At 46.6% G+C, this 16799-nt stretch overlaps 1 protein-coding gene across 4 annotated transcripts in view; it reads right to left on the bottom strand.

Annotated features, from left to right (window-relative positions):
- Positions 1-785: 785 nt before the first annotated feature.
- VILL (villin like) overlaps positions 786-16799 on the bottom strand; it is a 40686-nt gene continuing 24672 nt past the window's right edge. For all 4 annotated transcript variants that reach the window (XM_026096519.2, XM_026096512.2, XM_026096530.2 and 1 more), the window contains 12 exons: positions 15762-15860; positions 13417-13570; positions 12182-12282; positions 11358-11495; positions 10606-10764; positions 9312-9491; positions 8558-8703; positions 7692-7836; positions 6853-7041; positions 4494-4562; positions 3315-3572; positions 786-2061 (listed from right to left, as the gene is read on the bottom strand). In XM_026096519.2, the coding sequence (XP_025952304.2) occupies positions 1948-2061; positions 3315-3572; positions 4494-4562; positions 6853-7041; positions 7692-7836; positions 8558-8703; positions 9312-9491; positions 10606-10764; positions 11358-11495; positions 12182-12282; positions 13417-13570; positions 15762-15860 (1752 nt within the window). In that variant the 3' untranslated portion in view covers positions 786-1947. The remainder of the gene's footprint in view (positions 2062-3314; positions 3573-4493; positions 4563-6852; positions 7042-7691; positions 7837-8557; positions 8704-9311; positions 9492-10605; positions 10765-11357; positions 11496-12181; positions 12283-13416; positions 13571-15761; positions 15861-16799) is intronic.

Raw genomic sequence — 16799 nt, 5'->3', positions numbered from 1 at the left:
TAATTTGGGAGCTGGCAGGAGCATGCCGCAGCGGGGCGATATAAATATTGTATGTGGATTGCTGCTTCCAACTGTGGCAACGCTGGCTGAAACGGGGATAATGTGCACTGATTGTATCCAGTGTGAACACAACAGGAGCAATCATGCAGATAATTTGGCTGATTTGTGTCTCTGCTTGATTCTTACCTTACTCTGCATGGAGTTTCAATGGATTTTGTGCTGGGCCCTCAAGCATAGTTGGGCCAAACTGCTGCTGGGGAGCATGGAGGTAATGACATGGTTGCGACTTGCACAAGGTAGCCCCCAATTCTTAAATGCAACGATTTCTCCAGAAGATCCCATAACCTGGAGGTGCTTGCCTCCAGGCCAGCCGGATGGTGACACTTCACCGTTACTGCACTGTTACTGGTCCTGGGTATCGCCTGAGAGCTCTTTGCTCCTAGGTCGTCTGCAGCTCCTAAGCATACGAACACCACCGCATCCTTGTAGCAGGGGTGGACAATCAGGACAACTGCTGAGCGGGAAGGAAGGGCAGCCCAGTAGCCTTGTTTGCAGGGAAAAGGGGCCTTCAGAAGCAGGGTGCATCGGCACATGGAGAGAAACAGTGCCAAGATGCCTGCTATGTGGTGTTTGGTGACAGAGGAGTCTCCAGCTCCTGAGTTTGTCCTTTTCTTTTTAAAAAAAGAAAAATCCCATTAATGACCAGATGTTTGAAGGAGCCGTGGCCCTGCAGAGCTCTTCTCCATCATCATCCTATCCCACCTGCTGATAAAGGACAATTATCATGTTGCTGTTGGCTGTTTATTTGAAATCACTGATCAGGCTGGAAATGGAATAAAGCTGCAAAACCAAATCTTTTGGGTTTCTTTAAACATACGTGTTCTTCCCTTTTGTTTACAGTTGTATCCCTTAAACACTGATCACTTGTATTGCCCCCCGCCCCCTTGATCAGATCGAGCTCACGCTGTGGAACGTGCCCTCTCAGCCCCACAGAGATCGCAGGGATGGAGCTCCGTGACAAAAGCTGCACTCGCACAAATTCTGCCTCTGGTCATCCCCCAAAACCTCCTGGCTTCTCCAGGCTTCTGGTCTGTAGGCAGATGGACTCTCCTGCCCACCTGCACCTGCTTGTGGTCAGAGAGGCCAGGTGAGAATGGAGATGCCATCTCAATGGAAGAAAAAAAAAATAGGGTCTTTTCTGACACTCAAAATCCTGCATCTAGCCCTAAATCTCATCAGCCTCTTGAAATAAATCAGCTAATAAATATGTTCTAAATATGTGGGTTTTTACAAGTCAGCTTCTCATTTGTTTTTCCTGCATCAAGTAGTGCACATTAGTCTGCAACTGATTTTCTGTGGTGAATATCTCTTCTGCAAGGCGAGAAGGGGCTGAACTGGCGAGTCTCACTCCATGGGCTACACCATCATGCGCCTGGCTACTCCAGTATCTTTTCCTGACCCCAAGGCTTCCCACCATCCCCCTAGTGCTTTCCCCTCCTCTCCCGACCCAGCACTTACACATCAGCTGAAAGTAGCCCTGGTCCTGCCTAATTTTAAATTTCTAATTTCCTAAATTTCCTAATTTAAATTTCAGGAAGACCCTGACCTTGTGCAAGTGGCAATTTGCAAGGGGGAGAGGAGAGGACAAGCTACACTATGGTTGTGTGACACACACTTGTCTTTGTGACTATCAGCAATAGAATGTCCACAAAAGGCAAGACAATCCTGCAAAGTCACGCCTACAAAAAATTTTGCCTACTTGTTTTTGAGGTTTGCAAGGAAAAGGAGCCTTCCCCTGAACAGTGTCTGCTGGAATAACTGCGCTGGGGCTTGGCCTGATTGAGATGAGGTTGGGTTCATTGACAAATGTCAGCATTCCTTCCCTGCAGCTCCTAAGAGATCGAGGTTGGTCCCAGAGTCATTAGATGCCAGATGGCCCCTGTGGTCTCAGAAGAGTCCGTATTGCTTCTTCTCGTTCTGTTGCTTCCATTTGGGCATCTGGTAGAACTCATGCTTGGATTTCCCAAAGATATCGTGGAAATCGGTGTCAGAGAGGTAGTACTGCGATGGGAAGACAAAGCAAGGAGACAGTCAGTTTTGGCCTTTGTGGAGGCTGTGACGCCTCCCTGGACAGCATCCCTATCCCACCATGCCAGTGCTGGCCCCTGACTTCAGTCAAACATCTCCTGTCCTACTGTCTGTCCTCATGGTGGGGAAGTGGAACATCCCAGCAGCTCTTTCTCATCCTGCTTCCCAAAGCTCAGAGGGGGTACAAGCCCACCAGCCCAAAGGGGCACAACCGTTTTGGGGTTACTGTGTTCTGTCTGGAATTCTGCCCCATTAGTCACACCGAGGCCAGGACAATTCATGTCACTTCAGAGGAGTTCTGCTGGCTAAAATAGTGGGTGGTTTCTCAAACAGCAATTCACAGTGAAAGCATTTCCCTCTCACACAAGTCTCCCAACAGTATTCTGACTGGAAATGCCAGAGAGCCAGGATGTTTTATAGATAGCTGTTTTATCGGTGTTACTCAGAAAAACTCTGTGGGAAGTGTAAATGGGGTTTTTGCTGGCATTTTGAGGAACAGAGAGCACTCATGTAGAGACCAGCTGAAACATCATCATTAGTACATGAACAGAGCTAGTATTGCTGCAGTGCAGAGCTGCTGGTCCTACTGTAGATCATCTCTCTGGCTACAGACCTTAGCATTTGCCAGGAGATCTGTTGGTGCAAGAAACTGGTCAATCATGGGTGGTAGAGAGTAAAGAGAATCAGCCTCTGTGTCTCTCCCATGTGCTTACTTGAACTTAGCTAAGGCTAAAAAATCCTTGGGCTGAGCAGAAATGTGAAATGTGGCAGTTCTCCTTATCCTTACAAATGGTCCTTGCTGAAATTTAAGTTTCTGGACAAAGAAAAGAACCTTTCTGGAAGGACTTTTGAATGAAAACAGAAATCTAGGGCCCAGCCAGAATGAAACTCCAGGTTTCATTCTCAGCTGCCCTCAGTCACTGTGTCATCGTGTCTGGCAGGATTTGTAGTTTTGAGTCTCTGTCCCCCAAGGACAGAGGTCAAGTGGCATAATAACATAATCCTACCAAAAGTAAATATTTTTAAAATCAGCTATTTAAACTTCATTTTTCTCCCCTGAAAAACATTAGCACTTAAAATATTTTGTTCAATATGCAGTCAAAACACAGGTGAAATTACTACAATTTCCAGTCCTCTGAAGTAGGATTGAACGGCTTAAAGTACTAGTGCACTTAGCTAACACTAAGTACCAGGTTACAAAGACATCAGACCAGCAGTGCCATCACCTCTTTCTTAGCAGGATCCACGCCTTCTGGAAGTTCATCCACCGTTTTGTTGATCAGCACCTCTCGGGAGTAAATTCCTTCACCGTTGGGCATTGGGGAAGGGCTGCTGTTGTAGTTGCTGCTGTTGCTGTAGCTGTTGCTGTTGCTGTCACTGTGGTTGAAGTGTGTTTTATACTCAGAGGAAGCTCTTTTTGTACTTGAAACAGTCGAGTTGATCACGCTGATGTTTCTCTTGTTCAGGTTGATGTTGTTAAGATCCTGCCAAGTAAAGGAAACATGTCAAGACAACATGCTCTATCAGTGCAACAGACTGGGGCTTATCCCATGTCATTCTCTCTGCTGGGGTGGGAAGGACTGCTCCTGGCATAGACCACTATTCAATCTGCTGCTTTGCAGAATTGAAGCTGCAAGGAGAAGGTCCAAACTGTAACATTAGCCCAGCACCTCCATCCAAGGTTGTGTCATGATGTTAGGATTGCAAAAGCTACAGCATTAATTGTACCCCCTAGAATTAATCAGGGCAACTTCCAATAGCCTAGTTTTTCTCAGGATAATGGCAAGGGAAGACTCATGTGGGATTAGAAAAGGTAAGGATAGATATCTACCTGGCCTAAAGCTTCAGGATTACTTGTGTACCCCTTGCCAACTTGCTCCCTCTCCTGGTTCAAAGTCGCTGCCTCTTCTTTCCAGCCTTTCTTCTGACTCCATTCAGGGCAGAACTAATCCCTTGTGACAGTCATGTTTGGGACTGTTGGGACCTTGTGCTAGCCATGCTTTGTGGCATCTCCCATTGCGCTGTCCCTCCCTGGCCTGCGGCACCTGTGTGCCCCTTGCCAGAGTCCAGGATCTCAGGGATCACAGCTCTGCAAACTGCTCGTGCAAAGATCCTCACTTACACCTTTAATTGCATGTGTAGTTTAGAAATCAGCTGTCCAGCCTCCTGCCCACAGATGCCTCTGCACAGGACTGTAAGAGTCCGAGGAGATCAGGGTATATTTAGGGGCTATTAATCACATCTCGCTCTGCTTTCCTTGGAAGAGCACAGCTCTGATCCTGAGAGCCTGAGGTCCCTGTACCTGCTCTGAGCACTATGCCCTCTCCTCCCTGTGACCAGGCTGGGGAGCACAGCGGTATCAACACCCTGATGTTTCCCACCCACAGGGTCTAGGAGCCACTCACCACGGTGATCTCGGATAGAGCCGACACGTCTCCCAGGCTGTTCTTCATCTCCTCATAGGACTTGCCATCCTAAAGGTAAAGAGAGTCATGAGAAGCAAAGGCCACCTTCAATGAGCACATGCTCCTGTTCTCCAGTGGGGTTGGGAGATCACATAAATTACAAAGCCGTGGGGATGCCAGTTATGGTGGCAGCTGGTGTTTCCTTTAATCCCAACTCCTGAAATCAGGAGATTCTGCCAGAATCTGAGCTTTGATTTTTAAACAAAGAAACAGATTTCAGCCTCTGCAGTTGTACAATACAAGGTGAAAACAGGAAACTTAAAGACTTCATAGAGCAGGAGGCACACCAAGAGAAACCTTATTTAGCACCAGATTTAAATCTTCTAAATTTTAAACTGCTCTTGCAATGCTTGAAAATTTAGGATAAGCATTTTTTTCCCCCTGTCTTTTCCTCCCTTTTTAAATTTAGCTAAAGCTACTGATTTTTCAAAGCCCAAACCTCAGTCCTAGGCTTGTTATAACTTGTGCCATGTATTACCAGATACCTCTTATTTCCTAAAAAGGATTATATTGGATATTTTGGCAAAGCCAGTGACTGTGTTTTCCTAAACAGCCAGGAGATGTCAGTTCTTAACAGCACCATCTAGAAAAGTTCCCCCAAAAGAACAAACATAAACACATGGACTGCAGAGCAAACGGATTTAAACCGAAAACTGAGCAATGAACACACACACCAGATGTTCCTGGGATGTTAACGGCTTGAACTGCTGGTCTCTAGTTGCTGAAGCTGCCTACAGGGGATATTTTACAGGGGCATGTATTTTTTGAGCTGTATACTTGTTTTTCAGTGGTTCCTCAAAAAGACTCAAGTTTTTGACCTTTGTTTCAAGCATCAACATTGTTTTAAGGTTCAGTGCTCTGGAAGTTACTTTCTTATTTGTCCAAACCCTGCTGTTAAGGCAGACTTTCTACCACCACACCAGCTGCAAAGAAAGAGGATGCAAATTCAGCTACAGGAAAAAAAATACCTCTGTATGAGATTTCCTGCAGCGTGAAGTCCCCTGGGGACCTTCATCCCTGCTGCCTGCCTGTCCCATCTGCAGGCTCCAGCATGGGACTTCTTTGCAGCGCTTTGGACAACCAGAAAACGGGAGTGCTTGTGAATCGGATGAACACCAATGTTTGCAGAAAAAACGGGGCAGAGAAGGGGTGATCAGTGGCAGCCTGCTGGGTAGAGGTCCGGGGGCCCCGCACTGTGCTGACTAAGCTTGCTCTGGGAAAACACCACCTGGGAGCCGAGCTTTTCCCAACTCTCCATCATCGTGTGGCTTTTCGTTTCCTATGCCATGCCCACCAGTGCCACGAGGTACCAGGCGCATCGGTGCACAGTCTGGCAGCGCTGCTCCCACCTAGGTGTTTGCTACAAACCCAAATCAGGCCCAATACTTTGGGTAGACAAACCAGCAAAGCCCCTGCAGGGTTGTTCGGTATTCCCAGTATGCTCTGTGCTGCAGCACCAGTGCCCAGGCTGGCTGGTCTGGTTGATGTGAGCTCTGCGCGGGGTTAATTACTCCTTCCTTCGTCCAGCCCCGCTATGCACAGCCTGGGTTGGGGAGCGGCACTGGCAGCACTTCGTGGGGCACCATGCACCAGCTGTGTGAGCAAATCTCTGCTCCGCCTTAAACTGCTGAAATGATCTGAAATCTGTGCGTTTTAAAGGGCAGAGGGGGGAACGACTTCTGTCTTTCGCAGGTTTTCCCTTCTGTATAGCTGGTATTTGTAAATCAGATTTTGAGAAGATGGGTTGTATGTAGGGACCAAAGGTGACCTGTCAGGGCATCCAGTGCCAGGGCTCTGATGGTCAGTCTGTGAACCTGGAGAAAAGACCTATTTGTTCGCATCTTTCATTTTACTGGAGTTTGCCCTTAAAGCCGGGTCAGGATTTTTTCTCTATGATGGTATTTTGAAAAATGGACATTTTTAAACTCTCTTTATGAGGTGGGATGCTTCTGTTGAAACTCTGAACTTGATTTTACTCTTAGCAGCCCCAAAATGTACTTTTTGGTTGAAATCCCAAATCATCTGATTTGGGACCTGATATTTTTAAAAAGAAAATGTGAATATTGTGAATTAAAGCACATTTACTTCCATTCACAGAAGCCCTCAGTTTCACCAAATAGGTACTTTTTGCTGGAGAAGGAACAAAAGCTGGACAGGTAGCCCTACACTAGGAAGCCACAAAGCCCAAGAGATGTCATAGCGAGGTTTTCCTCCGTGCACCATAGTGGATATTGACAGTGACACACTTTAAGCACTGCTGGGCACATGTGCACAACACAGGACTTCCTCCATAACTTACGCTCCATTTGTAGGGGTCCCAGGCGTTGAACCACCCTGTGAAGTTGAGAGGTTCATAGCCCTGCTTCACCAGTATTATTGGAGTTGCCAAGTCTCTCCCTGCCGGATGGGTCTTGAGATACTCCTTAGCTGAGGCAATTGCCTCGTTCCTCTCCTGTGTGTTGGAGGCTTTGCCGACCCAAAGGAAAATCTGCAAAGAGAGAAAGTAATGCAGATCTGCCATGTAGATCAGCGAGCAGTTAGGACCTGTGGAGGCACAGTTATTTGTCCTCCCCTGTCTATTGAAGCAGAGATAAGCACAGAATTGTTGTTGCCAAATAGTCCCCTGGGATTTTGATCCTAGATTTGTTCCAAATCGAGCAGGATTTTGCTTTTGAGACAGCCCCACAGTATAAATGTTTTAGGAAACAGCTCTCTCACATTTCAAGGCAGTTAAACCTAATCCTTGAGTGATCGAAACTCAGATATCCTCCGAGCAAACCACTTGGAGTATGTTTTCAACAGGCTAAAGCAAGTTCTTATCATTGGTCTAGGAAATGAGGGGGACAGTTTCTGGGTGCTACCCTGCTGGTGAGAGAGCTCATGCCTTTGGTCTCTGTGCCTCAGCTTCCCACTTTCTGAAACGGAGTTAACAATACTACCTCACTGAAGTGTTTTGTAACCGGATGAAAATGGTTCGGCATAGGCCTGCCTATCCAATGGGACATCGGGAAGGGTTTGGAGATGGGACAGAAGGTGTTGCCCTCAATTTCATGTTGAATACTGGATTATAAAAAGAATTAAGCCAGATGTGGTTTGCAAGCAAGTCTAGAGGGAAGGGGAGGGGGAGTCCATGCTAACCTCTTCCCAAGTGTCTAGCAGCATGACATCATCTTCATCCAAGTCTTCCTGGCAAAAACCCACCACCTCCGTCATGATGAAGCGTCCTGTCTGGTTGGAGCACTCGAAGAGGCGAGGCTGGTAGTGGGTGTTCCGCTCTTGAAACCTTCCTCACACGTGGCAGGGAAAGAAAAAGCAAGAGAGATGGAAACCTTTCCATTGTGGTTTACCGCTGGCCCAGCAACTACTAGTTATAACCGTGATGGATGAGGTGGGAACATCATCGGGCCTGAAAGTCAGTAATGTCAGTTCTCAAGGAATTCTTGGACAATTTTAACAGTTTAACAGTTTTTAAGATAACTCTTTCTCTACCCAAAGAAGGCAAAAGCAGAACCCTTCCCTACTCATGGGGATAAGCTTGCTGTCAGGTGAAAGCCACATCAGCCCACTGGGTTGCAAAGGAATTTGTCACCTGCCCAGAGGCCTGGAGAAATCACAACAGCAAGTTTAGAATCTCCTGGGGCTGCCCATCGGTCTAGTAATGGGTGGAAGTGAATATGTTGTTTAGGTAGCCCTCGGACAGTCATGTCCTAAGACAGACACAGGATGCATTTACTGTAGAGAAAGAACGGTTTAGCAAAGTTTGTCTGCTGGGTCTGGATCTGGAGCTCCTACTCCACAGAAGGTCTGACCCTAAAACCTAGACAAGAGACACCTCAGTGGAATTTCCAGTAGGGATTGTGTCAGACCAAGATTTTGGGGATATTCTGACCTAGTGTGCTCTGCGGTGAGGGCATGGTATCAAAATGCTTCCCCACATCCCTCCAGAGGATCATTTGCTTAATATTGCATGGCCAAACCTAGAGGAGCAATAAGGTCATTATTACCTCTTTTCACTGGCATAAGGGGCTTTGCCTCCCAGGGCTTCCCAGAACTCTGCTGGCTCTTGTCCCTCCAAAACAGTCAGCTTGTCCCGTTTTGAGACGACATCAGCAACCATCTTTGCCATCTCTCTTTCATCTCCACTGCAGCCCTGAATTCAAGACAGAAGATTGAGGCAGAGTTAGGGGCAAACTGGCAAAACTTATCTATGGGGCAGTGCTAGCCTGATCCTGCATTCTTTTCAAAAGTTTTAGACTTGCTTTAATGCTTTTAAGAGTCTCACCCTCTAATGGGTTGAGTAGGCAGAAGGACTGAGATCCACACTGACTACACCTGAGCTGGTCACAAAAACTCCACACCTAGTCCCTGGAGGGCCATTCAGTGCTGCCAATGGCATCTGGGGCCCAAGTCATCTCATCAAAAGGTAGATGCCTAAAATAGGTTAGATGAACATGCGCTAATCCCAGCTAATTTCTCACAGTTGGCTGGACAGGGAACCTGGGGTGGTTTGCTCAGCTTGAAACGGATCTGCTGTATAAACATCTAAAGCGAGGTGAGGTGAACCCCAGAATGGGTTACTTCTGTGGAGACACAGCCATGTTCCTGCTAATCATACAAAGAAAGGACCTTCTCCTGGGTGCACTGGCTGCTTGCCCAAGGATATACCTCCACGGGTCTGTGAAGGGTAGAAGACTCAAGCCCTGGGTCAGCAATTTTGGCTCCCATCAGCTGCCTCCCCTCAACTCACTGCCGTCTCACCTTCCCACACCACAGGTAGCAGACTTGGCTGGTCATCAGCAGGAAGACATCGTTAGAGTTGAGAGAGGAGGCCCGGGCCGGCACCTCCGTGGCTTTGGTGTTCATCTCGTCCGTGCCCCTCACCTGGAAGAGGCGGATCGCAGGTTCGGGCGTGCTTGTCTGACCCCGGCTCGTGCCTCCCTGCAAGGAAACAGAGGGAAAGATGGCAGTGGGAGGTGAGGATGACATGTAAATTCAGAGTGTGTCTGGTTAGAGGAGAAAGGCTCTTGAGCTCACAGCTCCTCACACTGCTGCAGCGAGGGACCACAGGCCTGTACAGAGCCCAGCTGGAGCAAGTGAGTAAATCCAAATATGTTCTGATTCCAGGTCAGAATAAATCCCACATGTCATAACCTTTAAATTTCTCTCTAGTTATTCTAAATCTCGACAAGCTCCTGTCTGTAAACAGACCTTAGGATCTGCTACGCCTTTGCCATGTAAAAAGAACACAACAGCTGGACTCGGATTTTCAACTGTGGTGAGCTTAGCTGAATGTCTGCTGTGGAAGTCATACGGTTGGGCCACCACGGAGTGTTGAGGGCAATCCTGCTCTTTTCCAGTCATTTATAATGTCTCTACAACAGATGGCAGCAACCAAAGCAGCAAGCGAAGTGGATTTGAAGGTAATGAGATGAAATTCAGGCAGGGACAATTCAAACAGTGTAACTTCTCGCAGGGTAATTTGGGGGACCCTCTCTGGAGGGCAGCCCCTGAAGGAACATGCCATCTGCAACTTACAGCACAGTTCTTCTATTGTAACTCTGCAAAAGATTTTGGGATAGAATTTGAAAGAACCTCAGATGTAAGTGCTGGACTTCAGTGACAGGCTGCTGAGTCCAGCTCAGCCCAGGACTGTTCTCCCTTAGGTATTTACTGTGTTCAGCCTCCTTGGGAAATTAGTACGGAGAGCTCAGATTCAATTCCTGAGATGTTCCCTCTCCACCAGAGACTTCTCGGTGGCTGTGGGAAGTCCTTAGCCTCTTTGTGTCTTAGTTACCCACTATTATGGGGAAGTGCACAGAGCTGCTTCACTTAATGAGAAAGGGGATTCTGAAAACACAAACACAGCAGTGGTGGCTATATAAGAACCAGAAAGAGAGAGCTAGAAATGTTCCATTCTTTCCCCACGCCAGCCCACACAATCCTAGCAGACACTTCTCCTTAACATCAGCCCATTACTCCGGGCTACTTCCATTGTAGCCACTGCTCCATCGTCGGTGTTTGCACCTTGCCCATGCACACAAAGCCAAATTACCTCGTAAATGATGAGTTTGCCCTTGAAGATCGCCAGGAAGTGCGATGGCTCCTTGCCCATTGTCACGCGCACCTGCACAGCCTCATCCCCGTACTTTTTGTCCAGCTCCACGGCATTGAGGGCACAGGCCGTGATTTCATCCACAGAGGCATGGCGACCCTAGGGGAGAAAGTGAGGACGAGGTGAAGGGTGTAAAGTTCTGCACAGTGTAACTTCCTGCGATACTTCCCAAGCTTGCTAGAGTCGTGATCCAGATCCCTGCCTATGATATCACGAGATCAGAAGTCAAACTACATGATTTTGAATTTGCATTCTGGTCTTGGAGCCTTTAAACCTCATTTTCTAAGCTTTTCTCTGCAATCTAGAGGAGGAAAATATACTTAAAAAGTAGAAAGCAGAGATATTCAAATATTCACATGATCCAGGTCCTAGGAACTCAAAAAAAAAATCTGAAAGCCTGCAAGGTTTGACTTCAGCACTGTAAACCCCATAATCCTTCATGCTCTCTGTTTTATATTGCCATCTTTTAGTCTGATGGCAGCTTGGGCTCAGAGAGTCCGTGTTGCTTGCAAGACAGAGCTTGGGATCTTTGCGAGTGGACAGCTGATAAGCAAAGGGCATGTGAGTTCTCTGGGATGTGTCGGTTGGGTTTTTGGGTGCAATTGCTTCCGTCAGTTGTAGGCTTCCAATAAACACGAGTTTTAGTTTTCTAACAGACACAGCACAGTCCCTTCTGCTTCGGTCTGACCTACCTGCCACATGTAGAGGACATAGTGAGGCCTGCCTGATCTCAGGTAGGTGTACAGGACCAAGTAGCAATCACCCCCATAGAACTGCCCGTATTTCTTGCGATCCACCGGCTGCATGTGCAAGTCCTCAATCCTCCACACCTAGCAAGAGAAATGTCTTAGCGAGCAGCAGTGGAGTCAACGCGAGGATAGAGCACAGCCCCTTTGCCTGCAGACCCAGGTCTTCAGCTGGGAAGATGAACCTTCCTCTCTTCCCTTGGATGCCAGCCTATGTTTCCCCACCTTGAATAAGTGCTTGCCAGCAAGCTCATGTCTCTCCAGTGACTCTCACAAGACATGGGCCATTAACTAGACTTTTGGCAGTTGGTGACCCTCAAGGAGGTGCAGCCCCCCGGTGCTTCACAGCCCCAGGGCTCGTCTCTCAACCAGCTCCATCTTCCACGGAAGGCTGCAAGGACAGAGGAGGACCTCTGCTCTGCATAAATGTCTGTGATATGGACCTAACTATAAGACAGCGCAAAAAGGGAGTCGAATGTGTCAGTCTCATGCCCTGTGCCTGTGGCAGGAGAGGGGCAGGGTAAACTCAGTGACTCCTTTGCTCCACTGGCCACAGGTTGGAGAAGAAATGCCCTTGAACTATAGTGAGTTTTGCACTAGTTAGAGTTGGCAAGGAGTTCGTTTTGGCAGCAGTCGTGCTTCCCTGGGGAGGAGAGGTGAGAAAGCTGGGCGTGCTTTCGCAGATCCATGCAGCTGCTGCATGTGGAATGACAGAGGGATTCGAAAACACTAAGAATTGCATTGCCTGTCAGAGGAAGGAGCTCTCTCACCTCTACGTCGCCAGAGGCATCATCCACCATTCTCTGCTCAGCAGCTAGCTCTGGTCTGGCGTGGAGCTGAGTGGTGTCAAACTTCACCTGCTCCACCTTGGCTGGATGCACCGCCAGAATAAAAGTGTGAACACAAGACATTCAATGCATGCAAAGCATATAAACCATGCAAACCCTGTGTACCACCCTCACACACATACACAATTACTATGTACATGAGAGAAACATGGTTAACAGGTACATGAAACCAGTCTTGCCACCAATAAGAAAATGTTGTTTTTAAAATATACAAGATAAGATAAAATATACAAGACAAATTTTTAAAATATACAAGAGTGCACACACTCTGATGCTGATCAGCCCTGTGTTATGAGCTGGCAACTGGCCACACTGCACATTACAGTGAAGTTGTGATGATTGGTTGGTAAAAATGTTAGTTACCTCCTGACTGAAAATTCATGATTATTTTCCAGACCTATACTTATTTCCCTCATTTTAAAATGTTTCTTTTAGAATTTAAAAGGCTACATTTCTCCAGTCCATGATAAAGAGAGAGTATGCATGGAAGGGAGAGAGAAAGAGATGGAGAGAAGAGAGAGAACTTGCAAGGAAAAGAGAGATTTGTGGCTGTGAAGTTATCACTAATGGAGACTTTCAGCAAGTTTGTCACTAGCCTCTCATTCATCTGTAAGATCTCTCTCTTCAGTATTGTTTTCCCTCTGGGGTTAATACACTGCAATATTCACTTCAGCAGCATGATAAATCAGTTACTGTTTACACCGGTGTAAGTGTAGAATAATTCTACTGACGTCAGGAGGGTCCTGGGTGGATGCCAGTGTAAATGAGAGCAGAATGTTGTTCAACACTTCCTTATCACATCCATTATTAGCCCTTTCTAAAGAAAATTTTGTAAAAAGTTCTGTAAGTGTGAATTCTTACATATATTTTTTCAGGAGAGATTGATCTTCTGCCAACATTTACATGTGGAATAAACAGCATTTTGGTTCACATAAGAAGCCTCAGCAGTTGTGAACATTGCTCAGTTGCTGATTCCTTTGCATCTACTAAATGAGGTGGAAAATATAGGGCATGAGAAGAACGTGCACTACATTTTCAAGATGCTGAAGAGAGGGGGCAACTATAGTGAATGATGTTCCCTTAGCTGTCACTTAGCACAGGCAAGCAGGCAGCAAAGCCAAATCTGGGACAATTCACGGCTCTGAAAATGTGCTTACCAATTTTGCCAGTAGTGTAGACTTTGCCCAGCCCTTGCGTTTCATCCTTTTCCGTCCACTTCTGGAAGAGCTGTTTAAACATGGCTGACTCCGCTCCATCGTTTATCACTTCAATGTTGGTGGAAGGAGGATAGCCTTTGGCTTGGATGAAACCCTAGTGGGGTTGCAGAAGGACTTTAGTTGAGATGCATCAAAGCTTTTACAGACATGAGAAGAAGGATGTGGAACTGAGCCAGTCCAGACAGCAAACATCTCCCTGCAGCTGAACACAGCAGCATGACCAATGACAGGATTCACCTCAAGATTAAGACTCTTGCATGCAGACTTATCAGTGGAGATGTCTGCAAGCTTCCACTATAGTACCTATGTTTATACCTGTATTTAGGCAACTGAACCCTGCCCTGAAGTTGGTGACCTAGATCACATCCTAAAACTAATCTCTAAATGGCATCTTCATCTTGAAGATAATCTCACTCTATGGGTCTAATGAAAATCATCCTCCTCTGTCTCACCCAGATCTGTAGACAGCTTCTGGTGAGGAGGGAAGGGGAAGGAGTGGTGTTGGGGTGTGCCCATGACCTGAGGGCACAGTTTAGTTCTCTGCTTCACCCCCACCTTTTTGCCTCGCTTTAAAAAAGTGTGTCCTCCCTTTTGCATGTTAAAACATGTGACTTGTCAAGATAGTAAAGGGATGGAGGCAGTTAAGTACCACAGAGTGTGATGTAGTCAGAAGAGACAAACACTCACACATAGGGCAGCTTTTAAGCTAAGAGACTACTTCAGCACAGGTGTTCGATCCAGTCTGAGGGGGAAGAAAATTATCTGTTCTGCCACAACGTCAGACATCATTGCTCAGTTTTCAGTAACTGCTTTCGTGTTTTTCTCAGCAGGCTCCAGGACAACCCAGAGGTACAGTGCTGACAGCCGCCCTTCAGGGAAGAAGCCTGAGTGTGGGCTTCTGAGCATTCATTTTGCGCTGTAAATACCGCAGCCACACACTACCCCCAGGGAAAAGCAGAGCAGATGGTCTTCCCATCCCTCCCACCTGCCATGCTGAAAGAGATATCTTTTGTTCTACATTTGTAGCTCAAGGCCAGAATTTGCAAAGTTGATTGCCTACTAAAAAGCATCTGAGTTAAACTTTTGAAAGGAGCACAGAGGACTGAGAGATAAGTTTTAAGGCAAGGTTTGTCTAAGCTTTTCTCCCCTGAGACAATGTGTGATCAGTATCGAAGTTGGGTATCCCCAGGCAAGATCTCATTGAAGGTGAGGCCATTTATGGTCTTCAAACAAGTCATTAGATAGTCGATAGGAACATAGTCAATAGAGTTAAAAGCCAAGTTCCCTTGTAGTCTTCACTTCAACATGCCAACTTGTAAAAAGACCTACCAAATGTCCTGCTCACTCAGGCTCCCTCAACGCTAATTTTGTCTGAAAGGATGTGCTGGGACATGCTAGGTCAGAAAATAATTATATGATACCTTATTTGAAGGGGTGGCATAAGTGTGCTGTGCTGGTATGCTCTACCTTAACGTGATCCCTGGTTTTATCTCAGGCTGGCCAATCTGAGTTCATAACAGATCTCTTTCTACCCAGTGGAAGATCCCCACATCAGCTTCAAATTCACACGCAGAACCTGAACCCAAGCCTATCGGCATTATCTTGTTGATCGCAATGGACCTGAGATTTAGCCTGTAGCACCTACATATAAGACCTGCTCTTTTTTTTCAGAGAGCGATCAAGTTCCCCATTAACTTCCCTGAGGCATCACAGTGTTGATTGGGAACGGAAGAAATGCCTTTTTGGATCAGAGCAGCAGTCCATGCTGCCTTGGGCAGTGGCTGCAGGAGATGCTGTTTAGCGAGCAGGTGTGACGCTGTTGACTATCTGCAGCCTGAGCCCTTCACTCTCCCCAGCAACCACAATATTGAGTCATGGCTGTGAGAGGGAAGAGAAGATCCTGCCCCCTTTAATATCACCTGCTGACCATGAATTTGTCTAATCCCTTTCTGAACCTGCTGATATCACCAGCGTCTACCATGTCTTGAAGCAACAAATTCTACAAGTTCATCATCTGCTGTAAGAAAGTATTTTCTTTTGTATATTCTTTTATTTTCTTTTCTTTAACTGATTTCCGCCTAGTTTCAGTGACATGTCCCAGTTCTACTGTGATTTGGTGAAGAACAATTTTTCATTTACATCATCCCACCTCCCTTCAAAGTTTAAGTCCTGTTATTACACAGACCAGTTCCTAAAGACCCACACTTAATTGAAATGAGTGGTCAGATCTAGATTAGTGCTTAGTTACCCTCCCACGACATTGTTTGCACTATATTACAGCTCACCAAAGCTCGGCTGAAGGCTGTTTTCTTCTCTTCCTTGCTGGATAATTTTCCTCTCCAAACATAGATTTTAAAACCACCTTGATCTAAAATGTGGCAGTCCTGATGTGAAACAGAAAGGAAAAACAGATGTAATAACCTTTTTTCAGGGAAAAATTCTCACTTGTAGCATATCTAGGTTGGGTCCTGCTTGGAGATCAAGATCTTGCTTATTTCCTTGCCTTGCAGAGCTGTTAACCCTGGTGTAACTGTTAGCAGAAGCAAGAGAGGATGGATTTTTGGTGGTGCATGAATGGACTATGACTACCTCAATTGTACAGTGCCTGGGTTCTTGGGTACACTGACCTTGTAAGTGCCTCTGATCCCAGCAGCTGCTCTGTAACTCTGAATAAATAAAACATATATTTTTTCCTAGGCACTTCTCCAAACTGGCCATTACAGCCTCATGAGAGCTGCTCCCAAACCAACAGGAACACCAGCTCCAAAAAGGCTCCAGAGAAGCAAGTGCTGAATTTCACCCTCACCTTGCTGTGCTACAACACTGCTGATGGTGGTTTTTATTTATGCTGAGTCTACTATTGAAGGAGCAGAAAAAGCCCAGTTTAGACCTCTTCTACTCCAATATTTTCCATCCCTGATCTGAAGTTATAGGTCAAGAGGACTGCCAGGCACCATGTCTCCATCATGGAGAGCTGATGGCCCCAGTTGACAACATGTGTAACCAAAGGCTTGGTGATTCTGAAATTGAACTTTGACAGGAAAAACACAGCCTTCATATGCCTATAAAAGGAGGCTGAGATTTAACAGTGCTGACAGCAGGGACTGAAAGGAGCATGGGTAATGGGTGCAAGGTGAATAAAGGAGCTGGAGCCAGATGACTTGCAGCACAACCCCATTTTGGAACAGGCCACTTTGTGCAGCAAAGAATCAGGATGAGCAATTCTCTGCCAGATTTTAGCCAGAAGGGTATTAGGAAGGCCTCTGTTTTCTCAGTGCCTTTAGACAACGAGTCTGTAAGGAATCTCCTTACAGGAGGGTCGC

Source organism: Dromaius novaehollandiae, chromosome 2 (assembly GCF_036370855.1).
Source record: "Dromaius novaehollandiae isolate bDroNov1 chromosome 2, bDroNov1.hap1, whole genome shotgun sequence".
NCBI lineage: Eukaryota > Metazoa > Chordata > Aves > Casuariiformes > Dromaiidae > Dromaius > Dromaius novaehollandiae.
This window is presented reverse-complemented; position numbering and strand designations above follow the sequence as displayed.